The sequence below is a fragment of the Pseudoliparis swirei genome, chromosome 14 (assembly GCF_029220125.1).
Source record: "Pseudoliparis swirei isolate HS2019 ecotype Mariana Trench chromosome 14, NWPU_hadal_v1, whole genome shotgun sequence".
Lineage (NCBI taxonomy): Eukaryota > Metazoa > Chordata > Actinopteri > Perciformes > Liparidae > Pseudoliparis > Pseudoliparis swirei.
Genome location: NC_079401.1, coordinates 7508507 through 7535474, shown reverse-complemented (window position 1 = coordinate 7535474; position 26968 = coordinate 7508507). Strand labels below are relative to the sequence as shown.

General features: G+C 47.0%; 1 protein-coding gene across 3 annotated transcripts in view; it reads left to right on the top strand.

Annotated features, from left to right (window-relative positions):
* Positions 1–26968, top strand: part of LOC130204525 (receptor tyrosine-protein kinase erbB-4-like) — a 167316-nt gene that overhangs the window by 94017 nt on the left and 46331 nt on the right. For all 3 annotated transcript variants that reach the window (XM_056431310.1, XM_056431311.1, XM_056431309.1), the window contains exons 3-10: positions 5797–5983; positions 20045–20179; positions 21793–21858; positions 23196–23314; positions 23994–24135; positions 24687–24800; positions 26532–26658; positions 26790–26863. In XM_056431310.1, coding sequence (XP_056287285.1) covers positions 5797–5983; positions 20045–20179; positions 21793–21858; positions 23196–23314; positions 23994–24135; positions 24687–24800; positions 26532–26658; positions 26790–26863 — 964 coding nt within the window. The remainder of the gene's footprint in view (positions 1–5796; positions 5984–20044; positions 20180–21792; positions 21859–23195; positions 23315–23993; positions 24136–24686; positions 24801–26531; positions 26659–26789; positions 26864–26968) is intronic.

The window sequence follows — 26968 nt, the reverse complement described above, 5'->3', positions numbered from 1 at the left end:
AAGGAAATTGCACTTCCCGACCCTTTGCACCACCACATTTGGTCCGCATTTTCTAAATTCTAAATTAAGAAAATGAAGAATTAAAAAATACTTCAAGATTTTTAATAACTAATGAAAAAAAACACGAATGTTAACCTTCTTGCAAGTTAGACGAGGCTTCCTGGTATTTTCTCACAATATAACCGTGAGAGTCGATGCTCCTCCAAACTGAAGTCCTTTGATTGACCCCGAGCAAGAAATTAACTTTCCCATTCCCCCTTAATGTGCTGCCGGAGACGCTTAAATACCTTAAAGGGAGTTGCATTTCCAACCGCTCCGCTGCACCCACATGAAGAGTGGTGTGTGTGGCTTCAAACCGCTCGCTCCTTCGCATTTAATGTGGTTTCCGTTTTTTTTAATGTGAGCAACAAAAAAAAATCAAAGAAGCCCCCTATTAGCACTTTTCACCCTGTTGATCCATCTCAACGGAGCACCTCAGGGTGACTTCATCAAAACACACCATATATTTCCACACAAAAGGGAATCTCCCAAGCTCTGCGCAAAAAATAATTGCGCAGAATGACTTCCCGGGGACATGTTCATGCAGCCGGATGCTCCATTTATTTCACCGTCAACGGCCCTTCTCTTAAAAAAAAAAAGGATTTTAAAATTATTTTTTTTACATTTTTCAACAGAATTTCTCAAAAACATCTCAAGTGTCACGCCCCGAGTGCTCCCGGCACACTTAGCAGCCCAAACAGTCGCACGAGGTGAAGGAGTGCATCGCCGCTCTTATGGAGCCCATTGAAGCCAATTGGTAGACAGGTCCCTGCCCGCCCATTAGCTGTGGCGTGGAGGAGTCTGATGGCGCCGGATCAAACTGTCGAGAGGCGGCGGTGTCGCCCGCTGACGAGCGCCGCTGCACTCTCCTCGACTCGCTGGCGGACCGCTCCATATGTATGGAAATGAGCCATAATCACCATGATATGTGTCCCATCTCTTGTATTTTATAATGGCGTCATTATACTTTTTACCTTGCATTATGCCTTTTCCTCCTCTCCTCCCCTCTTCTTCTTTCCTCCTTCACCGGTGCCTTCCTCCCCCTATCGCTCCTCCTCGTGCCGTCTACCTCATTTACGTTCTCACTCATCCAGATGATAGGAACAGGTGCACTATTAATTATGCTTTGCAATAAATCTCCTCTGTGCTCCACTTCCCTCCCCCTTATCATTGTGCGAATGCTCCGCTGCGCCGCACCTCCTAACCCTAAACTTTCTCTCTTATTTCCAAAAAGAAATGTAAGAAATCTCTACTCTTGCTGTCGAATATTTGCTTCTGACTATGTTTTTGGGGTCTGCTTTGTTGAGATTAGTTATCTTCGTCATTATCAGGAGATAATAAACTGTTCTCATGTCCTTGCTATATCTCATCATCTCATCTCAACCCGTTTGTAGCGCTTACGTTTTCCATCGCGAGATAACAATTGAATTACGTCGTTATCTCGAGGTATCAAAACGTTGTTTTCTCGTGAGCGTGACTTGAAAAAAACTCATTATTTTGAGATAACAACAGTGTGTCTTTTTTTGTGGGCACAATCCAGCGGCTTCACCCCACTGAAGTTGTTGAAGAGGCTTAGTCCGATGAAAGCGACGCCGTCACAGGGAGGAGAGACCAGAGTAGATTACATTTTAATTAATAAATAAGACTCCGGGGTGGATGTAAACCTGCGTTCTCTCCGCGGCTTCATGTTGGATCACAGCAATGTACAAATCTAGACATACTGATTTAGTTAGGTTGTGATAGTGAGACATAGATTCTCCGCTTCAGTCTGTTTTCAGCCTTCATTATTCCTTCCGGTTTACCTGTATTTGCATCTGTGTACATTTTCAGATTTCTGGGGCTTTATTAGAATAAATGGAATATGTTGCTGATGTGTTTTCATGAGTTTATAACCAAGTGAAACTAAGAATTGTTGTGTTTTCGGCTTAGAATGAGCCCTTTATGTCGACATCGGGAGTGGGTCCTCTACACGGGGAGTCCATGTTTGTTCTTGCTGTTTTAACTGTTCCAGGTTAAACTAGAATGGGCACCCGGTAGAGCGCATACCTTCGCATATCACAAGATTGGGCATTGAATTATGAACATTTTGGCATTAGTTGCATGCCAATTGGATATAAATTGACCGTGCTATGGTAAAAAGAAGATTTTGACCTATCCTTGACCTTGACCTTTGACCCGATTGATCCCAAAATCTAATCAAATGGTCCCCGGATAATAACCAATCATCCCACCAAATTTCATGCGATTCGATTTAAAACTTTTTTTGTTATGCGAGTAACACATAAACAAATAAATAAATAAATACACGGCGATCAAAACATAACCTTCCGCATTTTCAATGCGAAGGTAATAATCAAAATGAATGATATTTAAAGCAAAGATTCAGTCCAAAGTCCAAACATTACATTTACATTATATCACAACTCTTTAGTTTTTTCGTGTGGACCTTTGGAGGGGGCCTGACCCTTAGGTTGTGAACCTCTGGATGTGCAACCATGGCTGCTCTTTACTCCTACATACATGCACAATATATTTTCTATCGTACATACTTTTGCAGTCTTGCGTTCACTCTAACTGTCTTGAATGTTCACCAATGGGCGGCATGAAGAAGAAGAAAAGGATCGAATTAGCTCTTTTTCCCCCCCAGTAGGTGACATAAAAGGTTATTCATAATACATGAACTATTCAGGTACCAGATTCAGAACCTGCAGCAAATCTCTTTACATTCTTCCACTTAAATCCACTAATGCTGCTTTTTTTCCCTCTGAATCTGGGATGACGGCCAAAGGCGGAACTTGGGAGAATCACAAAATCTGTATGCAAATCTATTGGCTGAGTATCTGCAAAGTAAGTTGAATTACAAAAATGATTGTGGACATACACGGCTATTAGACTAAAAAAGATTGGGTTGGAATGGCGTCTAAAATAATAACCGGGCTGTGAAGAGATTTCGATGCTTATTTTTTACCCCTTTTTTGGCCACTTTTGGGTCAAGCTAGGAGTCGTCTTAGAGGAGGATGAGGAGGAGTGAGTGTGTATATTGGGAGGAAGTTCTTACCACAACAACCCACAAGTCCACGGTGGGCAGCTTCTCCGAGTGGCATCCTCCAGCGTCTGTGTTGGGGAGGGGACATGCAGGTGTGTGTGTGCACTTCCCCTCTGGACCTCCCTCCCTTCTCGTCTCCTCCTCCTCCTCCTCCTCCTCCAGTACAGAGGAATGCACATAAATATTGATTTAGAAAGCTTTCAGAAGGGAAAGAAAAAACAACTATTTATGGCAATGGAGGGAAATTGGATAGCGTAAAAGGGAAAAGAGAATAACTGAGAAAGGGCAGAGTAATCCTTTAATTTAATTAGGTAAATTACAACAAAAAAATCCTTTCTGAGAGTTGGTTTTTTTCTTCTTCTTTTCTTTCTTTCTTCTGTGTGCTCTCTCCCTCGTCGCTCTCCCTCGCTCCCGCTGGAAGGCTTTCCATCGGTCGCTAAGCAACAAGGAAACTGTTTTTCTTTGTTTTTTTGCCGGAGGTTGGCAGGGAGAAGGGGCGCGGGGGGGGCAGGCACAGTGGAGGCACTGTGGAGTCTGCCAGCAGCCGAGTTCAGGCCTACAGCTGGGTCAGGGTGCGGAGGAGCCTCCCCAAAAAAGAAAATCCCAGTCATAGCGCCCCCGGCAGGCTCCCCGGGATTACGGCGGAAGCTAATGATAGCGAAGGCCCCCCCCCCCCCAGCAGTAAACGGCGGGGTCGCGGCGGGGTCAAAGTGATGAAACGTATGCCGCCACTTGTTGTTTTTTTGACAGGCAGCGCAGCGCCTCACAATATAAACTACTTTCCCAATAAGTATGCTCATCAAAGCCTCGGCTGGAATGCGTCCTCCTGTTCTTTTATTGTGCTGTTTGTTCGCTCGTCAGGTGACTGACACATTGTAATCTTGCTAATAAGCACCTCGGGTGTCTCTTTTCTTCCTATTGTGTTCGTGCTACATTGCGCCGACATTCCAGGTGCGCACGTTTGCCGAGCGCTCGATATAGAAAGCTGATCCCGGTTACCTGCTATTATCCTGAAACGCAGGCGCTCCACATGCGGGGGCCCGACTGTCAGTCCCTCCGCTCACGTCCCCCAGGGGCCGGCAGCCAATCCAACCTCACACGCCACTCCATCCCGCCCTCTGTAGCCTTTTCCGCTGAGGCCCTATTGCTGGACTTCACGGGCGGGTAATAAGTTCCCCCTTTCAGTCGCATGGAGGCCATCGTGTAGGACACCGGAGAAGCTACAGGGGAAGACATTATATGTAACACCCTCTTCCCCACAAGCGGCGAGGAGAAAGAAAGAACGAGAAAAGAAGAGACGAGCCTCCATCGCACGAGCCAGATCTGTTCCCCCCCCCTCACACACACTCACACTTTTAAATGCAGAGTTCTAATTCGGCTCGTCAGCGGCGGTGGGTGAAATGTGTAAGTGTGACATTCAGCAGCTGCCGCACGTGTGCGTCGTGAGTTTCCGCGAGCTCAGGCTGCGGTTTGAGTGACTCGGATGAATATTGCATGGCTGCAGACGTGGTGTTGTTGCAACAAGGGAATAAGTTATGATTCAGAAGACGCACACACACATAAGCACGCGTGCACACAGAAGCGCATTCACACATCGAGCTCCGTGGCAACGCTGCTGCCAGAATGATGGATATGGCCGTCGGCTGAAAGAGGTTCTTTCTCAGATTCCTTCCGTTGCACTTTTTTTGTATCCCATCGGCGACCTTTTCCTGGTTGATTTTTTGAAGGACGTTAGATACTTTTCTGGCGAATTCTGAGAAAAGACATTCGAACGTTCTCCGTCGCTCGGCCCGACTTCGCAGTTGAATTAATTCGCCTCGTCAAGTGAATTACACCGAGGTAATTAGCCAGACTGGTTGTGACTTTTGAGAAGGTCAATTAATGCACGATGAGGCAGATAGTGGAGGTCTGCCATGCTCTTCAGCAAGGCACTCGACACACTCAAGCTCTCAACTTCTGCATTTTTATGTGTGTGTGTGTGTGTTTTTAGTTTTAGACCTCTGAGGAATCCATTAACACAAATATACTTGATTTGAAAAATATTGTTCTAAAAGGTAGGATTGCTTATTGGCTTTACAAATGTCATATTTTCCCGTTTCGCAGCCGCTCGAGCCTTAAAGAACAGCTGAGAAATCGTAATCAGAGGAGGAAGTGTAATCAGTCTGCGATTGAGCTGACATTTTAACCACTTTGGACTCCGTGTCCAAATCTTTCATGAGTTTGACATTTCAAAATGCAAATAACATGCTCTGTGCACCGAAAATGAGAATAATTCATTACGGCCTGTTCCACGAGGCAGACATTGGAGGTCGTGGTGGACATTCAGTTTAGCTCAAACCCAATAACTATTTAGAATCGCAGACTGAAGTTATATCACCGTTTCCCACTACATGTTGTGTTTTTGTTGTTTGTTTTTTACCAACTTTTTTACCAGACAATAATGTCCATATTGGACGACTGTGCAAAACCACGTGTTTTCAGATTGCTCCTTTATCAACGTTTGGATCAATAATAGAGAAGTCTGGTTAGGGTTAAGCAATAAAAAACAAAATGCTATGGTTTGAACAAGACTGACTGTGAATACATTAATGGAAAGTGCTTTATTTTCTAACGTTTTTCCCATTGTTTATCATATTTACTGGCCTCAGCAGCAGGAATCTGAGCCTCAAACTCATATTCAATATCCATTCTTCTGTTTTTTTGTCACGCAGTCGATCAGAGAAGTGACCGGCTACGTGTTGGTGGCTCTCAACCAGTTCGACTACCTGCCGCTGGAGAACCTGCGGATCGTCCGGGGAACCAAGCTGTACGAGGGGCGCTACTCGCTGGCCATCTTCCTCAACTACAGGCGGGACGGGTACTACGGCCTGAGGCAGCTGGGCCTGCGCAACCTCACAGGTCAGAGGGAGTTCACACCAGTCATATAGCGGCACGCTGCACATCCAATAACTCGGGGTCAAAATATCAATATTCTCTGGTGGATGAAATCCTGATCAAATCACATATATTTTATTGTAATTTTGATAAATCATTGGAGGAAAATTAATGCGTTTGCAATATACCCACCTCAAACCGGGATAATTCCATCAAGGCAGTGTTGTTTCACACCTCACGAGAAGTCAAATATCAGAAAAATAAACATTAATTCAAGATTTTTTTTTAAAACACAGCAAATTTGCACCCAAAGTGCATTCAAGGCTCAAATGATCCTGAATTCTGTTTTCAAAAGTGTCTCACAGCAAAATGAGGGTCCAAAAACCTTTAAAAGAGCTTCCACCATGTAGGTTGAAGCTTGTGGCTTCAGAAGAGAAGATAGATAAGGAGGCGGTATTGTGTAATTATAAATACACCAGTGTTTCATTTTATTTGTCTTTTTGTAAACTCTAGGGATCAAATTGTACGCACAAAAACAAACATTGCTATTTCCACACAGAGTTCTCGTGTCTGACTTGTCTTCACACCCACGTGTACAGCTTTATTAGAGCCTTCTTAATCAAGTCACAATATTAGAACTCAACTTTTGATGCCGCGTATCTGCTGCGAATGAATCTTCTCTGCTGCTATATGGAGAGATCGAACATCTACGGAAAACATTTATTCCCATTAATTACATTTGTTGTTTACACACTCAGAAACTCAGCCTTCTTTCATGGAGTAGGATATTCAAAAGGGCTCGTGCTATGTTTTATGTAACATCTGAGAATACGCTGAAGTGGATACAATCGGTAAAGTGTAGCTTTTGTCTGCGTTTACTTTATCTTGGAGTCTCATTGTTGGTGGAGTGACCTTCCGACTCCTGTCAGAATAATAGCAGCCAACACTATCTTCTGCAGCAGGCTTTGACATCTTCTCGGAGTCCTCCTGCTGAATCCTATCTCCCCCTATCTGCTATCTCTAGATAACTGGGGAGATCATATATCTCACAGATTGAGCTGCTAAAAGAAATCGCTCCTCCATCCCGCCGGGAGTCAGGTGTTGTCTTTTGTCTTCTTGAGTCTAAGTGGCCAACGGGAGAAGAGTCGAGTCCAAACGCGTACATCCTCCACCGCGCAGCCAAGAAGAACAAAGACGAACGCTGCCAGTCCTCCCGGTACACGCCGAGGTGTCGGAGGTCGTTCGTTAAAATGAAACGCGGCGCGCTTTATGAGTCATTTTCTGATTTTATTGGGGGAGCGTGCCAGAGGATGAGACGAGGTAACAAACCGGGCTCAATCCCGCCGCGGACCGACCGTGCGGGGGCCGCACGTGCTCGAAAAACCCGCTTCTTCTCTGGCATCGATCTGCCCGCTTTACACCGCTCTCCTGTGGGCATTGCAATCCATCCTCCATCATTCTGGCCCTCTCCTCCTCCTCCTCCTCCTCCTCCTCCTCCTCTGGGCATTTCTATGTCAAATCTTTCACAGAGGAGCCAAATTAATGTCATTGTAAAACAGGAGTCACGTGTCTTGCGGTCCTTGACCACCCTGTGTGACTTTTTGGGGGGGGGGGGATGGAAATCGAGCGCCTATAAAAAAATCCCGGGCGTCCACAGGCACAATGAGTGAAAACCATCTGATGCCATTGACTTTGCTGTAGTATTTAAGTGATGGATGGCGGGGGATCAAACTGTGATCCGTATTAAAGCACATGACAGATTTAGTGTAATAAGCAGCGTTTTATGGAGTCTGAACACGGCGATAAAGGACTGCTGGGAGTTTTAAGGGCATGCTGACGGTGAAGCAGGAGGGCGCCTCTCCTCCGACAGTCGGGGAGGCCTGAGAGGAGCTGTACTCATGTCTGACTCCTGATGCTGAACTCTTTCTCTTCCTGCTGCCCCTTTGCAGACCAAAGGCGACGACAAGACCACAAAGCACTTGGACCCAGAGCATTATTTGCGTGTTTGTTGTGTTTGCTTATATTTGCTCAAACATTTTAGGAGGCCGTTTTGATCGTTATTATTGCTGAATCGACTTCAGCTTCGGGTTTTTCAACACATCCTCGGGTACGGGGGCCTCACTGTCACGATGTGTCACGGATGTCGCAGCGAGAGAGGACCCAAATGCCGACATAACGACAAAAAACAATATTTAATTTCAAACTACTAACAGGACGACAAAAACGCGGACCAAACAGTACGAAGCCACACTGGGAATGAGAGGAACAGGGTTTAAATACACAGGCAAGGTGAGAGGATCGTAGTCGGACCGCACATAGTCGAACAAAGGTGTTTACATGAAATGGATCATTCGAAAAATAGGGAATTCTCACTTTCAACTGTTTTGCCTTTTCCGATGATGCCACGCCCCTTTTTCTTCGATTCATCGTATGACGAAATGCACTTTTAATTAATTTTGCATGCCCGACTGAGACTATGTTCAGCATTCCTCGCTGGGCACAATACAATAAACAACGGCTTCGCCGCTGCTTCATCCCTCCGTGGATTCACAGCGCGACGGGAGTCCCAGCGAACGCGTTGAATTCAACACATGGACTCTGCAGTGCTAATTATCCCATGCTGCGCTGCAGCGGCGATAACAACCAACCAGAAGACTCTGATGAGCTGGCGTGTATGAAACGCTTTTCACATCCAGTTCCACCCTCTTCCGTCGCTTTAACTTTTGCTTTTGTTTGTGATCTTTCTTCTCTTTTTTCCTCCTTCTTTTATACCCTGTGAAATTGCCCATTTGGACGGGAGCCAAATGGCTCAGTGTGCCCCAAAGAGAGCTCAGACTCCAACTTCCCATCTGGCAGAAGTGCCCCCCCCCCCCTCTCTCTGCCCCCCTTCTACTCCACGTGCTCGTGTGCAGAAAGCAAATGACATAACCCATTTTATTCTCCGATATCACCTCCCTGCCTCTCTCACCTGCTTTCCTTAATGCTCACTGGGACCGTGGTGACACTGCCGTGGTTTCACGACCTCTCAGCACCCCCCCCCCCCCCCTAACAGTTTCAAGCTAATCATTAACCGCGGTCTGTCTCGCTAATTGCCGCATCTTCTGCGAGTGTTTTAAATGTGTTTAGGCCAAATTACCAACTGCGGTTGCCGTTGAGATGAATTAATTAACGAACTTAATTCTAATTAACCCCATGTGCATTTTCATTTTCGGGGCATGCCGATTGATTTTCCGGCTCGCGGTTATTATGCGCGGTGAAATCGTTTTTTCCTCGCGGTGAAAGTGAGCAGATCGCACTGGTATCTCGCCGTGAAGTGATTAGGATAGACGCGCGCGCCACGCGGTTTTATGTCGCCCCGCGAATATGTCGGGAGTAAATATTTCATTTGAAAATGTTAAAAAGAAAATACATTGTCGAAAGCGTTAGATTCAGAATAAGATCTGTACAGCAAACCCCTCGGCGGAGAGAATAAAGATCCATCATCAAAGATATTACACCTGAAAGGAGAATCCTACATCTCGCATGCATTGCCATTGTTACCCCTCCCACACTTCTTAAATCAACACTTACGAGCCATCTGGCCATATGAATACATCTCATACAGTTGGGTTTGAGAAAAAGAAAATTCACATTCCCTCTTTGTTAAATAAAAGAGAAAGGGGGAGGGGAGTAGCCATAGTAATTGTGTGTAAGATTTGTATAGAAGAAAGAACAACTTCCAGGGCCTCTCTATTTAACACGAAGCTTGTAGTCTGATCTCCAAAAAGTGGTGTAATTACAGAACGATCAAATGGAGCAAAAGCGGCCAATGCTAATATACCCACTCTCACACCGGACTGTTCTGTGGAAGAGGGAGAGCCGAGGGACGGGGCCCATTAATAATGAATTCAGTGTCATCATTAAGGCGCCAAATGATTAAAACATATCTCCCAGCTTCAAACGCCGCTCCTCTCCTCCAGAAAGTGCTGCAGTCGTGGATGTACGAAGGCGATCGAGCCCCTCTCTGTCTGCGCGTGAAATGAAGTTTCGCTTTTATTTTTGTTCTTCTCCTCCTTCTTTCTCGTCCCCTCTTTCATCTTCACCCCCCCCCCCCTCCCCCCCTTTTTCCCCCCGTAGTGTGGAAAAACACCAAAGAAACCCAAATGAGTACCCGAAGACGCGTCTCAGATGAACGTTCATGCTCAGCCGCGTCTTTGTGGATCGAGGTAGCCGTAAAAATGTTTTTTAATAAATAGCCCCGCGACCCGTTGTCGCTCGGCGTCTTCTGAAGAGACGAGAAAACGCGGCGAGGAGCTTCTCGTGAAAGAAAGGCGCCGTCCGTTGACGAACGGCGGGACGCCATATCTGACTTTTTCTCCACACCGCTGCGCCAAGAAGTCGTTGTCATGGGAGACGCGTGCTCGGTTACGTCAGTCGCTCTGTCGGCCATTTTCGTTTTAAATCATCTGGCGAGAAGACCCCGCGGGGGAGCTTCGGGTTTGTCTCCATTAGTGGCTGAGGCATGTCAGCGAGGGTCTCCAATGGGATGGTAATAGTCCCCCGAGCACCTCCTTTGTTTCTAGGGTTCACTTCCGTTAGCTGACCTCGGCTAACTGAGCCGCCCGGACACCTGACAGAAAACGGCCCTCAAATACTCTCCGTCTCCGAATAGCTCAAACCCCGTGATTTGGAGTTTTTTTTTACGATGGAGGCTCGGAGGTCAGGAAGTGGACGATCTGCCCAAAAAAAGAGGGGGGGGGGGGGGAACGGACGGCGTTGGTGCGTGTGCAATTCGAAGTCCTAATCCTCTCGCCGCCGTCTGCAAGCTGCTTGACTTTGTCTGGTTTTTAATGACATTTTTCGGGGGTTCATTATGTTTAAAGTGGCGCGGCTCCGTCCGAGGCCCTCTTGAGATCTGCCTCGTAATCCTCCCCCCCCCCCCCCCCCCGCAACTGCATATCCATCAGAGTGTCGAGCATCGGCAATCATTGCCACTGATTCATAAGTCCATCCTCTGCGTCGGCGGAGGACGCCTCGAAAAGCCCGCGGCACAGTCGGGAACAGGGAGGGCTGGAGCCGGACCGGCTCGCCACACCGCACGCTAAATATACTGCGGAAGCCAGATGGAGGCAATTTACCAGTCACAGTTGATTTGCCGGTGTGTGTGTGTGTGTGTGTGTGTGTGTGTGTCCGTGTGTCCCAAATTACCCAAGTGGAGGGATGAGTGCTGCCGCTCTGTTCCCGGAAAGTGTGACAAATTGCCCATTTAGCCCATTGTAGGTGTCAATTTTAATGTAGAGGGGCGAGCTTCGTGTTCGACACTTCTGAAGCATTTTGGGTCCATGAAAATATCCACTGAGTCTGATTTTAATTAGAAAATGCACGTTGTATATGTGTGTATGTATGTGTGTGTGTGTGTGTGAAAGTAACTTTTCCTGGCCGCTGAATCCCAGCTGATATTTCACTGTCCACTGTTCCACTATCTTGACGGCTCTCCGGTGATCCATTGACCCTCGGGTCGCCGGAAAAAAGCTCACGGTGAAACTTCAAAAACACATGACCGGTAAAAAGTAATTTAGCAGATGTGTTTCTTTTTGAAGCTCGGTGGCTTTTAATTGATTTTCAAAGTTAGCCCGATGTTCCCAAAAGAGCACAAGTGGAAATGAGAGTGCTTGTAAACACACATGTGATAATGCCTCTTGGCAAATAACAGATGCTCCACTAATCTCCCCCGGCAAAACAAAAGAAAACTCCACGCCGCCGCTTGGTATTCAGCGGCGCCCTCGTCTCTTTGGCCGGCTCTTTTGTTTGCCCGCCGCTGATTGGAGGGCCTCTTGTTAATTTAGATGCAGGGAAGCGGTGACAGAAGAGGGCTTATTAGGGCCGTGAGCCCATCCCGCCTTAAGTGCAGAGTCTCCATTTTCATTTGCCTCCATCATTGAATTTGCTGGCTTCTCATTCGCCCTGATTGCATTTTGTGTCACCTCTAAAAAAAATAGGGAGAGAAAAAGTACTGTGAGGGGAGAGGGACAGGCACAAGTTGTATTTGTATATCTGATGCTGCTTCTCGTGATGCCTTAAAGTACAACGGGAGCTTTTTATGCCTGTGACGGGCGGACGGCAGGGATTCATTTAGCATCCATTGAATCTAAGTAGAAAAAAACAAAGACGTCATCTCCGCCTCCACCTTTTTGGCTGCCTCCTCCAGCAGCCACACAGCCTCCGTAATCTCCCAACGCCGAGCATTTTTCATAAGGATTCATCGCAAAACAATATCATTCGAGACTGAGAAATTTAATCAGGGGCTTTAAAACACAATTATGGTCATCGGGCAGGACGCGGCGGCGGCGGCGCTCCAGAATGCGATGGTGGAGGTGGAAGGGGGGGGGGGGGGGTTGGAGAAGCAGCAGCGGGAAAGATGGAGGGGACCTCCCCCGCACACTGTCCTCTCCCATTTGTCACCCGGCACAATATCTCTTTGGCTGGCAGAGCTAATAACGGTGAAGTGGGGAAACGGGACTCTGGAGACCCACCTCCGCTTTGCCACGGAGAGATCGGATAAGTTCTCCTCAAGTCAGAGACACACACACACACACACTCCCACACACACACACCCCGAGCCGCGGTGGACCTCGCTCGCGAGGGTTATGTCATTTATTAACTGCAGCACACCCTTTTTAGGTGTGGGAGTAATTCAGGCCTTTGGATAAATGAGACCGGGAAACGCCACTTGCTGCCCACTTTGAAAAAGTTTTGTCGTTTTTTGGGCTCTCGCATTCCGAACAGACGCCCTTCTGCTGACGCTTTGCTTTTTTCACGCCCCGGAAGGCAAACTAGTCGCCGTTTTCCGCCTCTTATTATCTCGGCGATCCGCAGCCATTTATCTACCAGCGGCTTGTTTGCAGTCTGGAGACTTAACAGTTATTCATGGGATTTGAGAAGTCGTTTTCGCTTAAGTCGCTACTTTCTCAACAGGCTCTGTGTGTTTTCTTCCTCTTCTTCTTCGTCACTCTTTTCCCTCCCCTCTTTAGAGTCAACATGCTCGGAGGCACTGTACAGTGGAGCGCTTCACAATTACACACAGCGGGTTTCCCCCGAGAGACCGACTTGTTTTCCAGGCAAGTCGTACCTCAAATCGTCGGGTTTCTTAGACCCGCTGTAATTTGGCCTCGGAGAGGAATCACGCAACTTTGTTTTAATCACAGGTTTCTCGATACACAGACCCGGAGCACCAATTAACCGTCCCATTTGTTCGCACCGAAACGTGCTCCTACCGGGAATAGCTCGCATGCACGCGTCTTTTGTTTCAAGACCCCTCTTTGTTCTGCTCCTGCTCAAGTGTGCTGGTGCATTATGGGCCATAAGGTGAAATAGACTTCTTCTTTCTTTCTTTTTTTGCACGAGCAGGAGGAACCGGAGGGGGAGGGGATAGAAAATGTTGCTCGGGACGGCAGAAAGAAACTCTCTTTCTCTCCCCAACCTCACTCGGTCGTTACAGACGCGTTGCCGTTGTGTCGTGTTCGTCGGCGTTTCCCCCGAAGAGGCTCGCACTCTTAAGAAAATGAAGGCAATTTGTATCATCCGCCCAGTTTCGGCACCTTCTGTCCCGCCAGCTGTCCGCGGAGCGCCGGCGACTCATGCATGCAAACGACTGCAAAAGAGTTTACACACATCCCGTAAAATTCCGCCAAAAAAAACTCCCAACAATGCCCTTGGCGTGCTGGCTTTTCACAATAAGAAAAAAAAGTGGCCGGATGACTTTACTGATGTGGTGAATTCAATTTCAACCACGTTGCCAACACCGTATTCGTGCATGACCGAGCGCTCGGTCTGCCTTTTTTAAACCATAACAATGACCATTTTCACTCGTAACTTATTCTTTCTGCCAATCTTTTGTGTCAGTTTCATGAAACTCACCCTGCAGATGTCAAAAGTCGAGACCCGGCTGAGAGCTGAGAGCTGTTGAGCTAAAATCCTTTAAGTGTATGGATCATTTACACAGGGGTTGATTCAGTATGCCTACGCCCCAAAAAAGGTATTCTATGGGCAAAAGCTGCATGGCACATCATTAAATGGAGCACTTAGTGTGTGTGTGGAAGCTGTTTCTTTGTATTTGGAAGAGGTTCATGCCCCTGAGCCACTGAAAGGCATTTTAATGTGAAACGTGAGCAGATTTATTGACGGCAGCTCAACGCCGACAGAAACGGGACGGACGAGAAAAGGTTTGATTTATTTCAAATTCACGTGCAATCTCCCGTATTTAGCAATAACACGGAGGAGCTGCTGAGATTGTGTTAAGAGCAGAAATAGCTCATCAAAATGGAAGCGGATCAGAAAACAAATAGGATGCAATAGAGAGCGGAGGCCTGTCTCTAATGCGAGCGCGTCTCAAATAAAGCCCAAATCTTTTACATCTATTTATAGCATGAAACGATAGGTATGAAGAAGAAAGTGACCTTTTTAAACGACTTCTCGTTAATGTCACGACGATGGAGATCTTGAAGGAATTGCGATGAAGAAGAAGCGTCTGACTTTCTTTTTTATTTTAAAGGGAAACATATTAATGACACACACAATAAAAGGGGGTGGAGCCTCCGTTGGTGCCGTCTGCATCTTCTCTCCCGGGCACTGGGAGATTAATTGGCATTTAAAAGGTAAAGCCTCGGCTTAGCTCCCATGCTCAGCCTACAATTAGCAGGCTTTGTCGACTTGATGCGGCCGAGCTCCGAGAGGCTTTTTGGCTGTTCATCGGAGGGAGATTTTTTAATGTCTTTTTTCATTTGAGATGAGGGCAAATCCTGAGCTTTTTTTTTTCTTCGGAAGTGCGTGGCTCAAGAAAAAAAAAAGAGGGGCACCTCGACCGTGGAGGAGGGGGTAAGAGCGATCATCTCGACTGTCCGCTGTTCCTCCGCGCTCAGCAAGTCAGCCCGTCACCGGAGTGAGCAAGTGCATTGGATGCGGGCGGGATGGGTGAGTTGGGGGGGGGGGGGGGGACTGAGATGATCCTGATGAAAAAGAGCAGAGTGGTTTGGGCTCCGCTTGAGTTGTGCGATACGTGACAATGAGGGCGTCTCATCAGCCGAGGACGGATCCCCGTTACGGCCTTATTCATCAACATAATTACATAATTAGGAGGAGGAAGGGATGTGGGACAAGAGGCTAGCAGCACTGATGGAAGCTCATCATCCGGCTCCCTATCGAGCTCTGGCCGCTGATTGGTGCGGGGGCCATCATCGCCTAGAAACCGCTCCAAACGAGGGTCTCTCCGCTCTGCTGAGCGACAGTAAAATGAACTTAATTGGCTGGCAAAGACGACCTGGCACGGGGCTAATTTTTACTTCCTTAACAATCTGCGCACCGATTGGCCGGTTCTCTACTCGCGACAAGACAACAACATAATCCCGAGGAATCTCACAGCTCTCCGAAGCTCCTTTTTTCTTTTTTTAAACGCTCCTGGCCAAATTGGTGGCCCTTTTGTTTTGTTTTTACGCCTCGACAGAATCGTCGGAGTGTCGCAGGAGTGTTGTCACGGCACTCTGAGTCTCTTTGCTACGAGGTGCTTCTGATGTCAGTGATGTAGAAAAAAAAGCGAGAGACTGAAATGGAAACACGAGGGGTATGAAAAGGTTACTTGCTTACTCCATTCCCCATCATAATCAGATTTGCTCAAGCGTTACCTCGTTCATTCCAGACCAATGTTCTGCCTTTAAATTGGTTAATTCATCAACTTTAATGGCAACATGCACACAAGGTAGTTTCAGTTGTGTAATTTATTTGTGTTCCACAACGTTATAATTGGCAAACCATCAGAGTTATATTGGTGATATTTGTCGATTTGGATGGTAAGAATATAAAGGTCTGGAAAAATACAGTCTGTTCTCAGCTGCAGGGAAGGGGAGAATGATTATGATATTTAAGTTGAATTGTTCATGTGTTCATTAAAGCTTTAGATGTCAAGGGTAGCAGTGCGTTAACCCCCGTATGGCCGATCTGCTTTGTATCATACGTCATGTCATGCGTAGCCTCTTGGCATCGTTTAACTCACCCCCATTCTTACTGAAATAAATGGTACTTTCCAGTGTAGAATTGGCTAAAAAGGTTCAAATGTGATTTGCTGTTTGTTATTAGGAGAAGAGGGCCGCTTGATGTCGAGTATCTGGGTTTCATTTATTAATTTGTTTGTTTTGTAAATGGCTGACATTGATTTTTTTCGGATTTTTTTCCAAATAGCTTGCGGCGCCCTTTAGTTGCAGCGAGTGACGATGACGTGCAGGAAAGACATGAAGTCATTCGTGAATATATTCAGTTTGAAATGATAAACATCTCCTCCTCGTCATCTTCTCCTCCACTGATCACAGCGGGGGTCTGGACACGAGCACTTAAAAGAGCATTTGTGACAGTGCTGGGCGGATTGAACCGAAAGATGGCCGCCCCATAAAAGAGCAAACATTGATTTTTTAAAATCTCTCGTGGCTTCAAATGTAGAAATTATTACTTCAAAAAATGTGCCATGTGTTATTTTTGTCGCCACCCCAAAAGTTTTTGGCCTGGTGGGCCGGCCCGTGTGGCGTTCGTCGCCCCGATGCGTCCAACATTCTTGTTTTCATCTTGTTGGCGCATTGGAGTCAAAGGTTTTTACAGAGGGGATTATCGATATCTCGTTTTTTTATCACCCCATGAATCATAAAGTCCTGTCAGCTGCCGTAAGGAATCAATTTGATCGTGTTTTGGGGATGAAATGTTGTATAAATCATGCTGTGAAACATATGTGAACAAATCCCTCATATAAAAACCTTCAGAATATAGAGAGGAATGGAAGTGGAAAGTTTGGCGGAGATTTCTGGCTCCAGAATTCTTTTTGAGAAATTGGACCTTTTAAAGGTTTGTTTAGTAAAGTCTGGGTAGTGGTTCTCCTCTGGTCTGGGGTAGTGGTTCTCCTCTGGTCTGGGTAGTGGTTTTCCTCTGGTCTGGGGCAGTGGTTCTCCTCTGGTCTGGGTAGTGGTTCTCCTCTGGTCTGGGGCAGTGGTTCTCCTCTGGTCTGGGTAGTGGTTCTCCTCTGGTCTGGGTAGTGGTTCTCCTCTGGTCTGGGCAGTGGTTCTCCTCTGGTCTGGGTAGTGGTTCTCCTCTGGTCTGGGTAGTGGTTCTCCTCTGGTCTGGGTAGTGGTTCTCCACTGGCTATGGGACGCACTATCACCCCTGAATGACAAGCTGAGACCTAAATCGAGGAACATTTTCAACTTCTCAAATGTATTTAATAAAAAGATGGTGCAGTTTGAACCTGAGAGTTCAGAATATCACAGTATGCACAACACAATCTAGTTATTAATATTCCCTTTTACAGTCAATTATGAACCAACGAGTGAATCTTAAGGACACAATGTAATACAAAATAAATAACTTTTCAGTAACTTCAGACTTAAAAAAATACTAAACGGTGCTTTCATGCATAAACATGAAATAAAACAGTCTGGTGAGAAGTAGTTTTAAAAAGCCTAAAAGATGTAATTCATGGCTCACTCACTGACTCTGACACATAAAGCTGCTTCACAAGTCAGAGTCTTGAGGAGCAGCTTTTATACACAAACTCTAAATGAATTAAACAAAGTGTAATTAAAAAAGATTCACATATTCAACATTAACTTTTCTTCTGACTATATTATAAATACTGAACAACATGAAGCAGCACTCACTTCAACCTTAGTGACCACTGACGTAGACCTGATGGAGGAATTCATAATAGGGGAACTGGGGATGTTTGTTAATACAAAGTCAATGTGGTTAAACAAACACACACACACACATGCACGCGCGTGCACAAGCACGTGCGTGCACTCCGCTGCTGAAAAAATGACCTTCAAAATAAAAGCACAGGATTGTTTTTCTTCCCTTTTTTAAGAAAAGGCATCATATTTATTTCAGGCCGTCACGGGCCACATAAAGTGACGTGGCGGGCCGGATGTGGCCCACGGGCCGCGAATGTGACACATGTGGCTTAGATGAAGACATTGTCTTTATGTATATAACACGTTTTTTAAGGTTTATAAAAAGTATTAAAATAAAATATATTTCTTTCCCCTGTTTGGCCCAAACTGTTCAAATTAGTCAGCATATTTTTCTTGCCAGAACACACACATAAACACACACGCGGTCACATCTCCTGTAGATCGTTATATGCTTATTCAGGACATCTTTAAACTGTCATAAATCCGTCCGCTGATGCTAATTTATGACCAGTACTTTTTTTTTAAACAACATCAAAGCACGCTGACAGTGCGCTCCACGTTATTTAACTGAAGCGTGGCAGCCCTTCTTCTTCTTCTTCTTCTTCTTCTTCTTCTTCTTCTTCTTCTTCTTCTTCTTCTTCTTCTTCTTCTTCTTCTTCTTCTTCACCACCCATGAATGTAAAACAGCGCGTGATAAATCGTCCATTGTGACGGGAACATGATTACATGAAGCCGCGGCTGTAGGCCATTCAGCAGGCAGACGGAGCGCCGTGTCACCTCTAAGAGGGCTTTGAATAAATGTCCCCGTCTCCACCAAGGCCCACTCCTTTAATCAGGGTGTCGGATGCTCATGATTAGCTTCCTGCGTTCCTGAATCGTCCGAATAACTCACACGCTGTTAATAATCGGCCCGGGGAGATAATATCCTTCTTTACCTTTGGCTAATCCGGCCCCCGATTTGAAACACATTGTTACTTTTTTCTCTCTCTCCCTCTCTCTATATATATATCAGAATTTAATTTATTACGACAAGTACTTTTCACCGAATCCGGCGCTACTTCACATTCAAGGAGACCGGGGGGATGCAAGGTGATTGTATCTAAATCCCTCAACTGGGTTAAATAACACAGCTGGTGTCCCAGAGAGACGCTGATGGGGAGGAGGAGGGGCTGTTGTTTCTCTTCTGCCCCGGGTCAGGGCTCGGGACGGCGGGGGATTACTCCAGCATCAATTCATTCTGCGTCCATGTCCAAATCCTGGATTAATAACAGGGAGAAGGGATTAGAATTGGCTATCGTACTCCACGCTCAGGCATCTGTTGAGGGCGCCGGTCCTCGATTAGAAACATATTTTTGCCATTAAGCGGATGCGGGACGAGGAATCCGCCTTTGTCGCTGCGGAGGAGGTCAAGAGAGCTGACACCCCATATTGTCTCTCTCTCTCCCCTTTAACCCTCCTGTTACCTTCGGGTCAATTTGACCCCATTCAATGTTTAACGTCGGTGTTCTTTGGGGTCAATTTGACCCCAGGCTGTTTTTCACTGTGTCAAACATATAAGAAATATCAACTTTTTTATATCTTTAAAGGGCTATTTAGGTAGTCAACAAACAAACATAAAGTATCTCACACTTAAACTTGAAAAACAATATTAATTCTAATAATTTTCTGGAGGTTTTAATTGCTGGGGTCAAATTGACCCTGAGGGTAAAATATGTCAGTAAATATAAAGGTAACAGGAGGGTTAAACATTGAATGGGGTCAAATTAGCCCGAAGGTAACAGGAGGGTTAAGAGAGAGAGACACAATAAGAACATGTTCCAAAATTCTTTTCTTCTTCTTCACTCGGTAGCCTTGAATCAATGTCCTGTGTTAATACATCTGCTCTCAGCCTCTGAGAGAAACTCGGAGTCCCTTTAATGAACATTCTCCTCATTGAGGATAAACATGCAGAGCTACGTGTCCGCTCCAGTGTTCACGTTTCAGTTTTAATTACCACAACAAGCATCCGCTGCTTCCACACTCATTAATTCTCGAGCTCAATGACATTCTGTAATACTCGATTCATAATTAGGAGTTCTTACCGGCGCACCGCTCGCTGCTCCTTTTGGGAAAGCGCCGCTGAGATCCGTGCGCTCTTTATGAAACATCATCGTCCGTGGACGCGGCACTGAGTTACTGTGTGCGTTTGTCAACAACATGTATCTTCATGCTCAGATGGACTTCAGGGAACGCTTAATGCGGCTCATGCTTTGAGAGCAACGCCGGGAGTTCACCTTGAAATGTGGATTTCCTGCCATCTTCTCCATGTGCTGTGTGTCCAACGCCTGTGTGCTCATTGCTCTCCGTCTGCTTTTTTTCTTTCCGTCTCTTTCTCCTCGTGCAGAGATACTGAATGGGGGTGTTTACGTCGACCAGAACAAATTCCTGTGCCACGCGGACACCATCCACTGGCGTGACATTATCAAGAACCCCCAGGCCGAGCTGCTGGTGGTGCCGTCCAACAACAGCAACCTCGGGTGTGAGTATACCCGCACGTGGGCGGGCGGACCGGCGGAACCAGGAACTTTGGATGAGAATCAAATTATCCTTCTTTCTCCTTCCAACCTGCTGCACACACACACACACACACCCCCCACCAACAGCAGTCGTGCCCTATCTCTTTTTATTTATTCCGTTTGCCCGTCGGCTATTTGGAAGCCAAATCACAAAGTGTTAGATCGACTCGCGGACCTTTCCATTGTGGCTCTGCAGCGAGGCCCGTGGAGCCGCTGTCTGCTGCGCGCCTTTGTAAAAATCTCAGTGAAGCTGACAACTGGTTTGAAGCCCCCCCCCCCCTCCTCTCTCTCTTTCTTTCCTCGTGGTCCCCCAGCCTCCCCATCCCCTGCTTTTGGACACAACGGGCCGACATTCTGACGCCGACCGACTCGCTCAAACTTTTCTGCACATTTTGTGAAGGAGCCTCATTTAGATAGATAGATATATACTTTATTAATCCCCAAGTGGAAATTAGTTCTCTGCATTTAACCCATCCTTAGTGATTAAGGAGCAGTGGGCTGCAGTGATGCGCCCGGGAAGCAACTGGGGGTTCAGTGCCTTGCTCAAGGACACTTCGACTTGCAACTAATGGGGAGAGCCGGGATCGAACCGACAACCTCGGGGTTGCAGGACGACCCCCTTACCCCACTGAGCTACAGCCGCCCCAATTTTCAAGAAGGAGACGGGCTGAAGCGTAGATCACGAAAGTTTCTTTGTTGCCCGGAGTGAATAGGGAGAGCCGGCGCGAGACGATGGGGTGGGGGGGGGGGTGTTGCGTTTCTCTGACGAGGAGGCGCCGCGACCTTTCTCGCGACATCAGCGCGGTTACCGCCGAGCCGGTGACTGAAAATGACGGGGGTTTTTAAAAGACAGCTTTAAGAACAATGTGTGTCATAGAAATGCCATTGTGTTGATGAAACGGCGCTGATGGAGGAAGAGGAGGATGCAAAGCAGCAAAGAACAGAGGAGGTGGGCCAAACAAAATGACAAGAGAGAGCGAGTGGGAGTTACGGTTTCCAAATTGGGGCCCTTTGGTTGGTACTTAACATTAACAACTCCGCAGTGGGAGTGGTTGATGGGGCCGCCGCGCTCCTCCACTCGCTCTGCAATTAACCCGGATCGTCAATTAAGTCTTGATGATGGGCCACTGGCAGGCGAGGGCTGTTAGTGCTCTGTCAGCTCCCACTTTGCCGGTGCCAGCGCCTGATGGAAAGGGAGTCGAAGCCCGTCTCTCACACTTGCGTTTACCACAGGCCACAAGTCGACCACGACGGCTGCGGGTCTATTGTCGGGTGAGCGTAGGAGACTCGACGGATCCGTCAGGAGGAGGGGGAAGTTTTAAGGGTGTCACTTTTGAGGCGTTTGTCATGTGAGGGGGCTGTGTTTGTGTTAGAACTACATCTTAAGTTTGCTGAGGAGTTGTCTGAAGTGCTGTGTGTGTGTGTGTGTGTGTGTGTGTGTGTGTGTGTGTGTGTGTGTGTGTGTGTGTGTGTGTGTGTGTGTGTGTGTGTGTGTGTGTGTGTGTGTGTGTGTGTGTGTGTGTGTGTGTGTGTGTGTGTGTGTGTGTGTGTGTGTGTGTGTGTGTGTGTTCTGCAGGCAGACGCTGTCATCGGTCATGTAACGGACGCTGCTGGGGCCATCAGGAAGACCAGTGTCAAACCTGTGAGTATGCACACACACACACACACACACAGTTACCCCGCAGAGGGGGGCTAAAAGGGCATCACAGATACTTACTTGAAGGAATAGTTCAACATTTTGGAGGGAAAAAAAATGTTTGCCCGGCTGATATCAGTCATCTCAGTCTCAGAATAACATGTTTATTACATCATTAGATGTTTCTTTCAGCTTTAACTTGTATTATTTCTTTAAATGCATATTCTTGTCTTATGAAATTCTGCCCGTTAACCGAAGGCAGTGTATCCCACTGTATTTACTGGGTGGTGAGAGAAAGCTTGCTTGAAAATAATCTATATCGCTCTAATCTGTTGACACAGATGGCATATGTTTGGGCTGTTTAAAAAACAAAACTTCTTCATTTGAGCTCAAAGGCATGAATTCAATGATGAATGCGAAAAGCAAATACATCTTCCACATTGTTTACGGCTTTCTACGCAGCTGCGTTGAGCGGAGTTCTCGGAAATAAAACCCAAAAGTGATGACGTGGAAGTAAAAAACGATGAAGCCGAGAGGGAAGAAAAAACGTCGCTTCTCAGTTTAATTGCAGTTAGAACCCGGAGAGGAACTGGCCTGTTTTCGTCAGACTAACACGGACTAATAGACGACGGGGCCTTGTTGTTTTGTTCACGACTGCATCATTATGTTCCCAACATAGTAGAGCGTGAGCAGTTTCTAATGCCTCGGCTTCGAGCTCCTGCTGACTCGCTGGCTGCTGCGTCTCCTCCTCGGCCCGTATCGCGTGGGCGGCTGTTCTCTCGGAGCTACTTTGATGCAATAGGTGCAAAACCGCCGCCAAGTGTTTGTACTCTGCTAATAATACCGGCGAATACGGCTCGCTTTTTTTCTTCTCTTCGATAGTTTGGCGATGGGAATGCAGCATGAGAAAAAAAAGAGTTAATAGTTCTCTGGGTACCACGAGAGTTGGCATAGCAACGACAAAGACAAGCCAGGCTCTCTGGGGATTATCAGCACAGTTGGAAGGTGTTCTTTGGCCAACCCGGAAAAAAAAACGCGGGTATGATGATGATGAATCGGTGGATCTTTATTCAGAGAAAAGACAAATGAGTTCAGTCCGGCGAAGGAGGACCCGGGCGCTGGTTCAAGGGCACCTCCAGAGCAGCTGTTGAAAGGGGAGACAGAGGGTCACGACCCCGCTCGTCTGACCTTTTAGCTCGCTGAAGGCCCCTCATTTGTTTCTGCCCGCGTTCCGGGTCGGGTTGATGTTTGTATGCGAGAGGGAGGTCTGTGTGTGTGTGTGTGTGTGTGTGTGTCTCTGTCAGACCTTTTTACGTTTCTGTCTCCTTCGCTTCCCCGGGCAGTGACGAAGACGGTGTGTGCGGAGCAGTGTGACGGTCGATGCTTCGGGCCTTACGTCAGCGACTGCTGCCATCGGGAGTGTGCCGGCGGCTGCTCGGGCCCCAAGGACACGGACTGCTTCGTATGTCACACACACACACACACACACACACAGTGCCGACGCCGCCCTGTTTATAACACCGCTGCTTTCCTTTCAAAACTTTCTCGCCTCCTCCATCTATTTCTCTCCCGAGGACAACGAAAAGCGGTGACCTCGTCCCCTCGTCGTCATCCCTCCATCCCTCCATCTGTTTATCAGCCGGCCTGAAAATGATCCACTTTGTTTACCGGCTGATGAATTGTTTGTCGTTTTACAGGCGGGCCGTAAATAGTCTTCCAGGGCGTGCGCTCTTCAAAAGAGCAAATTGGTGATTCAGTGTTTCAATTAGCCGCCCTTTTATCACCTCAACTTCTTCCTGTTTTGCAGACTGGTGCACGCTGACGGAGACGATATTGTCGTTGTAATTCACAGGACCGGCTCATCCAATTCAATTACACGCCGTTTCAGCCCGTGGCCACGGACGACAAAACACTTAGCGGGTTTATGAGGAAAAAATTTCACCGTTTACATCCCGGACGTGGATCGATGGCTCCAATTTCTCCCGTATTCGGGCGTCCGGAGAGACAAAAAAAGGGGGGGGGGGGAGGCTGCGTTTTCACGCGTCGGAGAAAGAAAAAAAATGAAATGCGGCCGTAATACTTTCTTCACTCGCGGTGTGACTAATATGTGGAAATTGCGAACCTTCATCCTCCGCCTGCAGGCCTGCACCAATTTCAACGACAGCGGAGCGTGCGTGACCCAGTGCCCTCAGCCGTTCGTGTACAACCCCACGTCTTTCCAGCTGGAGCACAACCCCAGAGCCAAGTACACCTATGGAGCCTTCTGTGTCAAGAAATGCCCACGTGAGTCTGCCATGTGTTGCGCAACACCACAAGATGCTCACCGTGATGAAGCTGTGTAGACTGTGCGCTGGGGTCCATTGAAGAAGGAGTTTAGCCTCTTATCTATCCCGAAATAAGAAATAAGATCCCGGACAAGCATTCCAAGTCGAGATGAATCGCTCCCGCCGTCTGTTTTCGGCTTCTGGCGGCTGAAAAGAAAGCAAATTGTCGTTCTTCCCCTCACATATACGGAGTCCGAGTGCTGCAGTGATTCAGCGAGCGCACATTAAAAGTCAAGCTACATCAACAGATTGCATATTCAAGTCCCACTGATTATCAAATGAGCAAACAGCAGACGCATTTTACCAGCGCCGCGCCCAAGTACTAATTTGATTCATTACTTTTCCTCAGCAATGAAGCCCTAGACCATTAGTTTTGATCATTATTCAAACGTGATTAAAATACAATCAATTTCTCTCCATTAGAGGGGTTTGGAGGAGTCTACCCGTTGATGTCTGTGACGTGATGTCCTCGCAGCATCTCGACTAACACTCCTTCTGTCCCGCCGGCAGATAATTTCGTGGTGGACCACAGCTCGTGTGTCCGAGCGTGTCCCAGCAACAAGATGGAGGTGGAGGAGAACCGCATCAAAATGTGCATCCCCTGCACCGACATCTGCCCGAAAGGTAGCGTGGCTCCGCCCCCCCCCCGATCGAGTCGAACGTTCTGACTCCCATGCAACCAAACTTTGCTGGTGTCATTTAGTTTAAACTTGAGGAAGTGAATGAACTGTCGAAAGTGTGACGCTCTCGGTGACTCTTCGCCGCCCTCTTCCCGGCCGACCTCGCTGCATTTACTGTACGCACTGCAGCTTACGCGGCTAAACCATTTTAATCTAATAGCTTTATGCTAACAGTGATGATACCGGATCAACAGAGGCCCGACGTAAACCGATTTATAGGAAACGTAATCTTTTTTTTTTACGGGAGATGCATTAGTATTTTTTTCATTATTCCAATAGATGTACATCAGAATTATTTCTTCTAATGTAGCCGCTTAACCCTCCTGTCACCTTCACATTTACTGACATATTTTACCCTCGGGGTCAATTTGACCCCAGCAATTAAAACCTCCAGAAAATTATTAGAATTAATATTGTTTCCCCAAGTTTAAGTGTGAGGTACTTTATGTTTGTTTGTTGACTACCTAAATAGCCCTTTAAATATATTAAAAAGTTGATATTTCTTATATGTTTGACACAGTGAAAAACAGCCTGGGGTCAAATTGACCCCAAAGAACACCGACGTTAAACATTGAATGGGGTCGAATTGACCCGAAAGGTAACAGGAGGGTTAAATGACAACCTTTTGTGTCATTTTAGGGGAAGGCCGGGCATTGCCTGCATCAGTACAGCAACACTGCACTTCACAAAGTAGACCCAGTAAAATGCGTGACAGATTATTATAAAGTATTCTTCTCTGTTGTTAATTTGGATTTTCTTTGTTTGTTAGGCGTGTATTGATGCATTATTTAACGGCATTAAACTGTGGCTTCGTGTGACTCGTTTAGCCGCCTTCACATATTCCCGCCTGGAATATTAACTGTAATGCTCATTTCACACTGGAGGATGACAAATACGGCATAAATGAAGGTCATCTGCTCAACATGTTAATTAACAGGAAATGGTCCCGTCAAGAGACGCCGCCGCTACCTGCTCAGTAATTACAGCTCATTTTGCACGAGTGTGTGAGCTAAATGCCTAAAACGTGAAATTAAACGGCATTACTTCAGTTCAATACGGAGGATTAGCCCCTTCGTCATATCGCTCCCACAAACAAAACTGATGTTGCCCTTTCTCTTCGGGGGGGGGGGGAGGGGCGACGGCTTCCTCCACGCTCCTCCATTGATTGGCCAATCTCTTGATTGCATCGTCACGCCGCGGGGGAGGGGTTAATGAGGGATAGCCCAAGGAACTGGGGGAAATGATAACAAATTAACATTTCAGATATGGAATTGGCCGGTATAAATCACCATCAAAAACTGGTTACACCACTTAACGCGGGCCGTATTCATCATCGCCTCTGCCTCTGTCAGGAATAAGACCGCACGTGTAATTAATGCAGATGTAATGAATTCATTCTAGGGAGGGATTGGCTGTGGATCGGCCCGTGCTTTCATCAGAGGAATTCCACCGTGCGGAAGAGAGTTGCCGCGGCCTTGCCGACGCATCGAGGCAGGGGGGCGTTTTCAGAAAAGGGAATCGACGTGACAAATAGCGAATGGGAGTTGTTGTTTTTTCCAACGAGGTCTCCGCTGCACAAGGGCACGTTGGATGCACGCCGCTGTCGGTCGTTCGCACCCCGAGCGGCACGCTAAATGTCGTGCGGCGGTTTGTGTGCGTTTGTTTTTCCCGTCAGTGTGCGACGGCATCGGGACGGGCAGCCTGCAGGCGGCTCAGACCGTGGACGCCAGCAATATCGATAAGTTTGTCAACTGCACCAAAATCAACGGCAACCTCATCTTCCTCATTACGGGCATCAAAGGGTGAGCGGCAAGCGGGGAAAGTCACACACACACACACACACACACACACTCATTTTATTCTATTTCAGTCATCAGATTATACAGAGCCTTTCATACTTGGACATCCTGTTTGATAGCGTGTGTCTCTTCAGGGACATGTACCACGGGATTGGACCTCTGGACCCTGAACTCCTCAACGTGTACCGCACCGTGAAAGAGATCACAGGTGAGACGGCCTCACCGGAGTCACCTCGGAGGGAACGGAAAACAAAACTATGTTATTACGTGTGTGTGTGTGTGTGTGTGTGTGTGTGATGTCACCTCCAAGGCG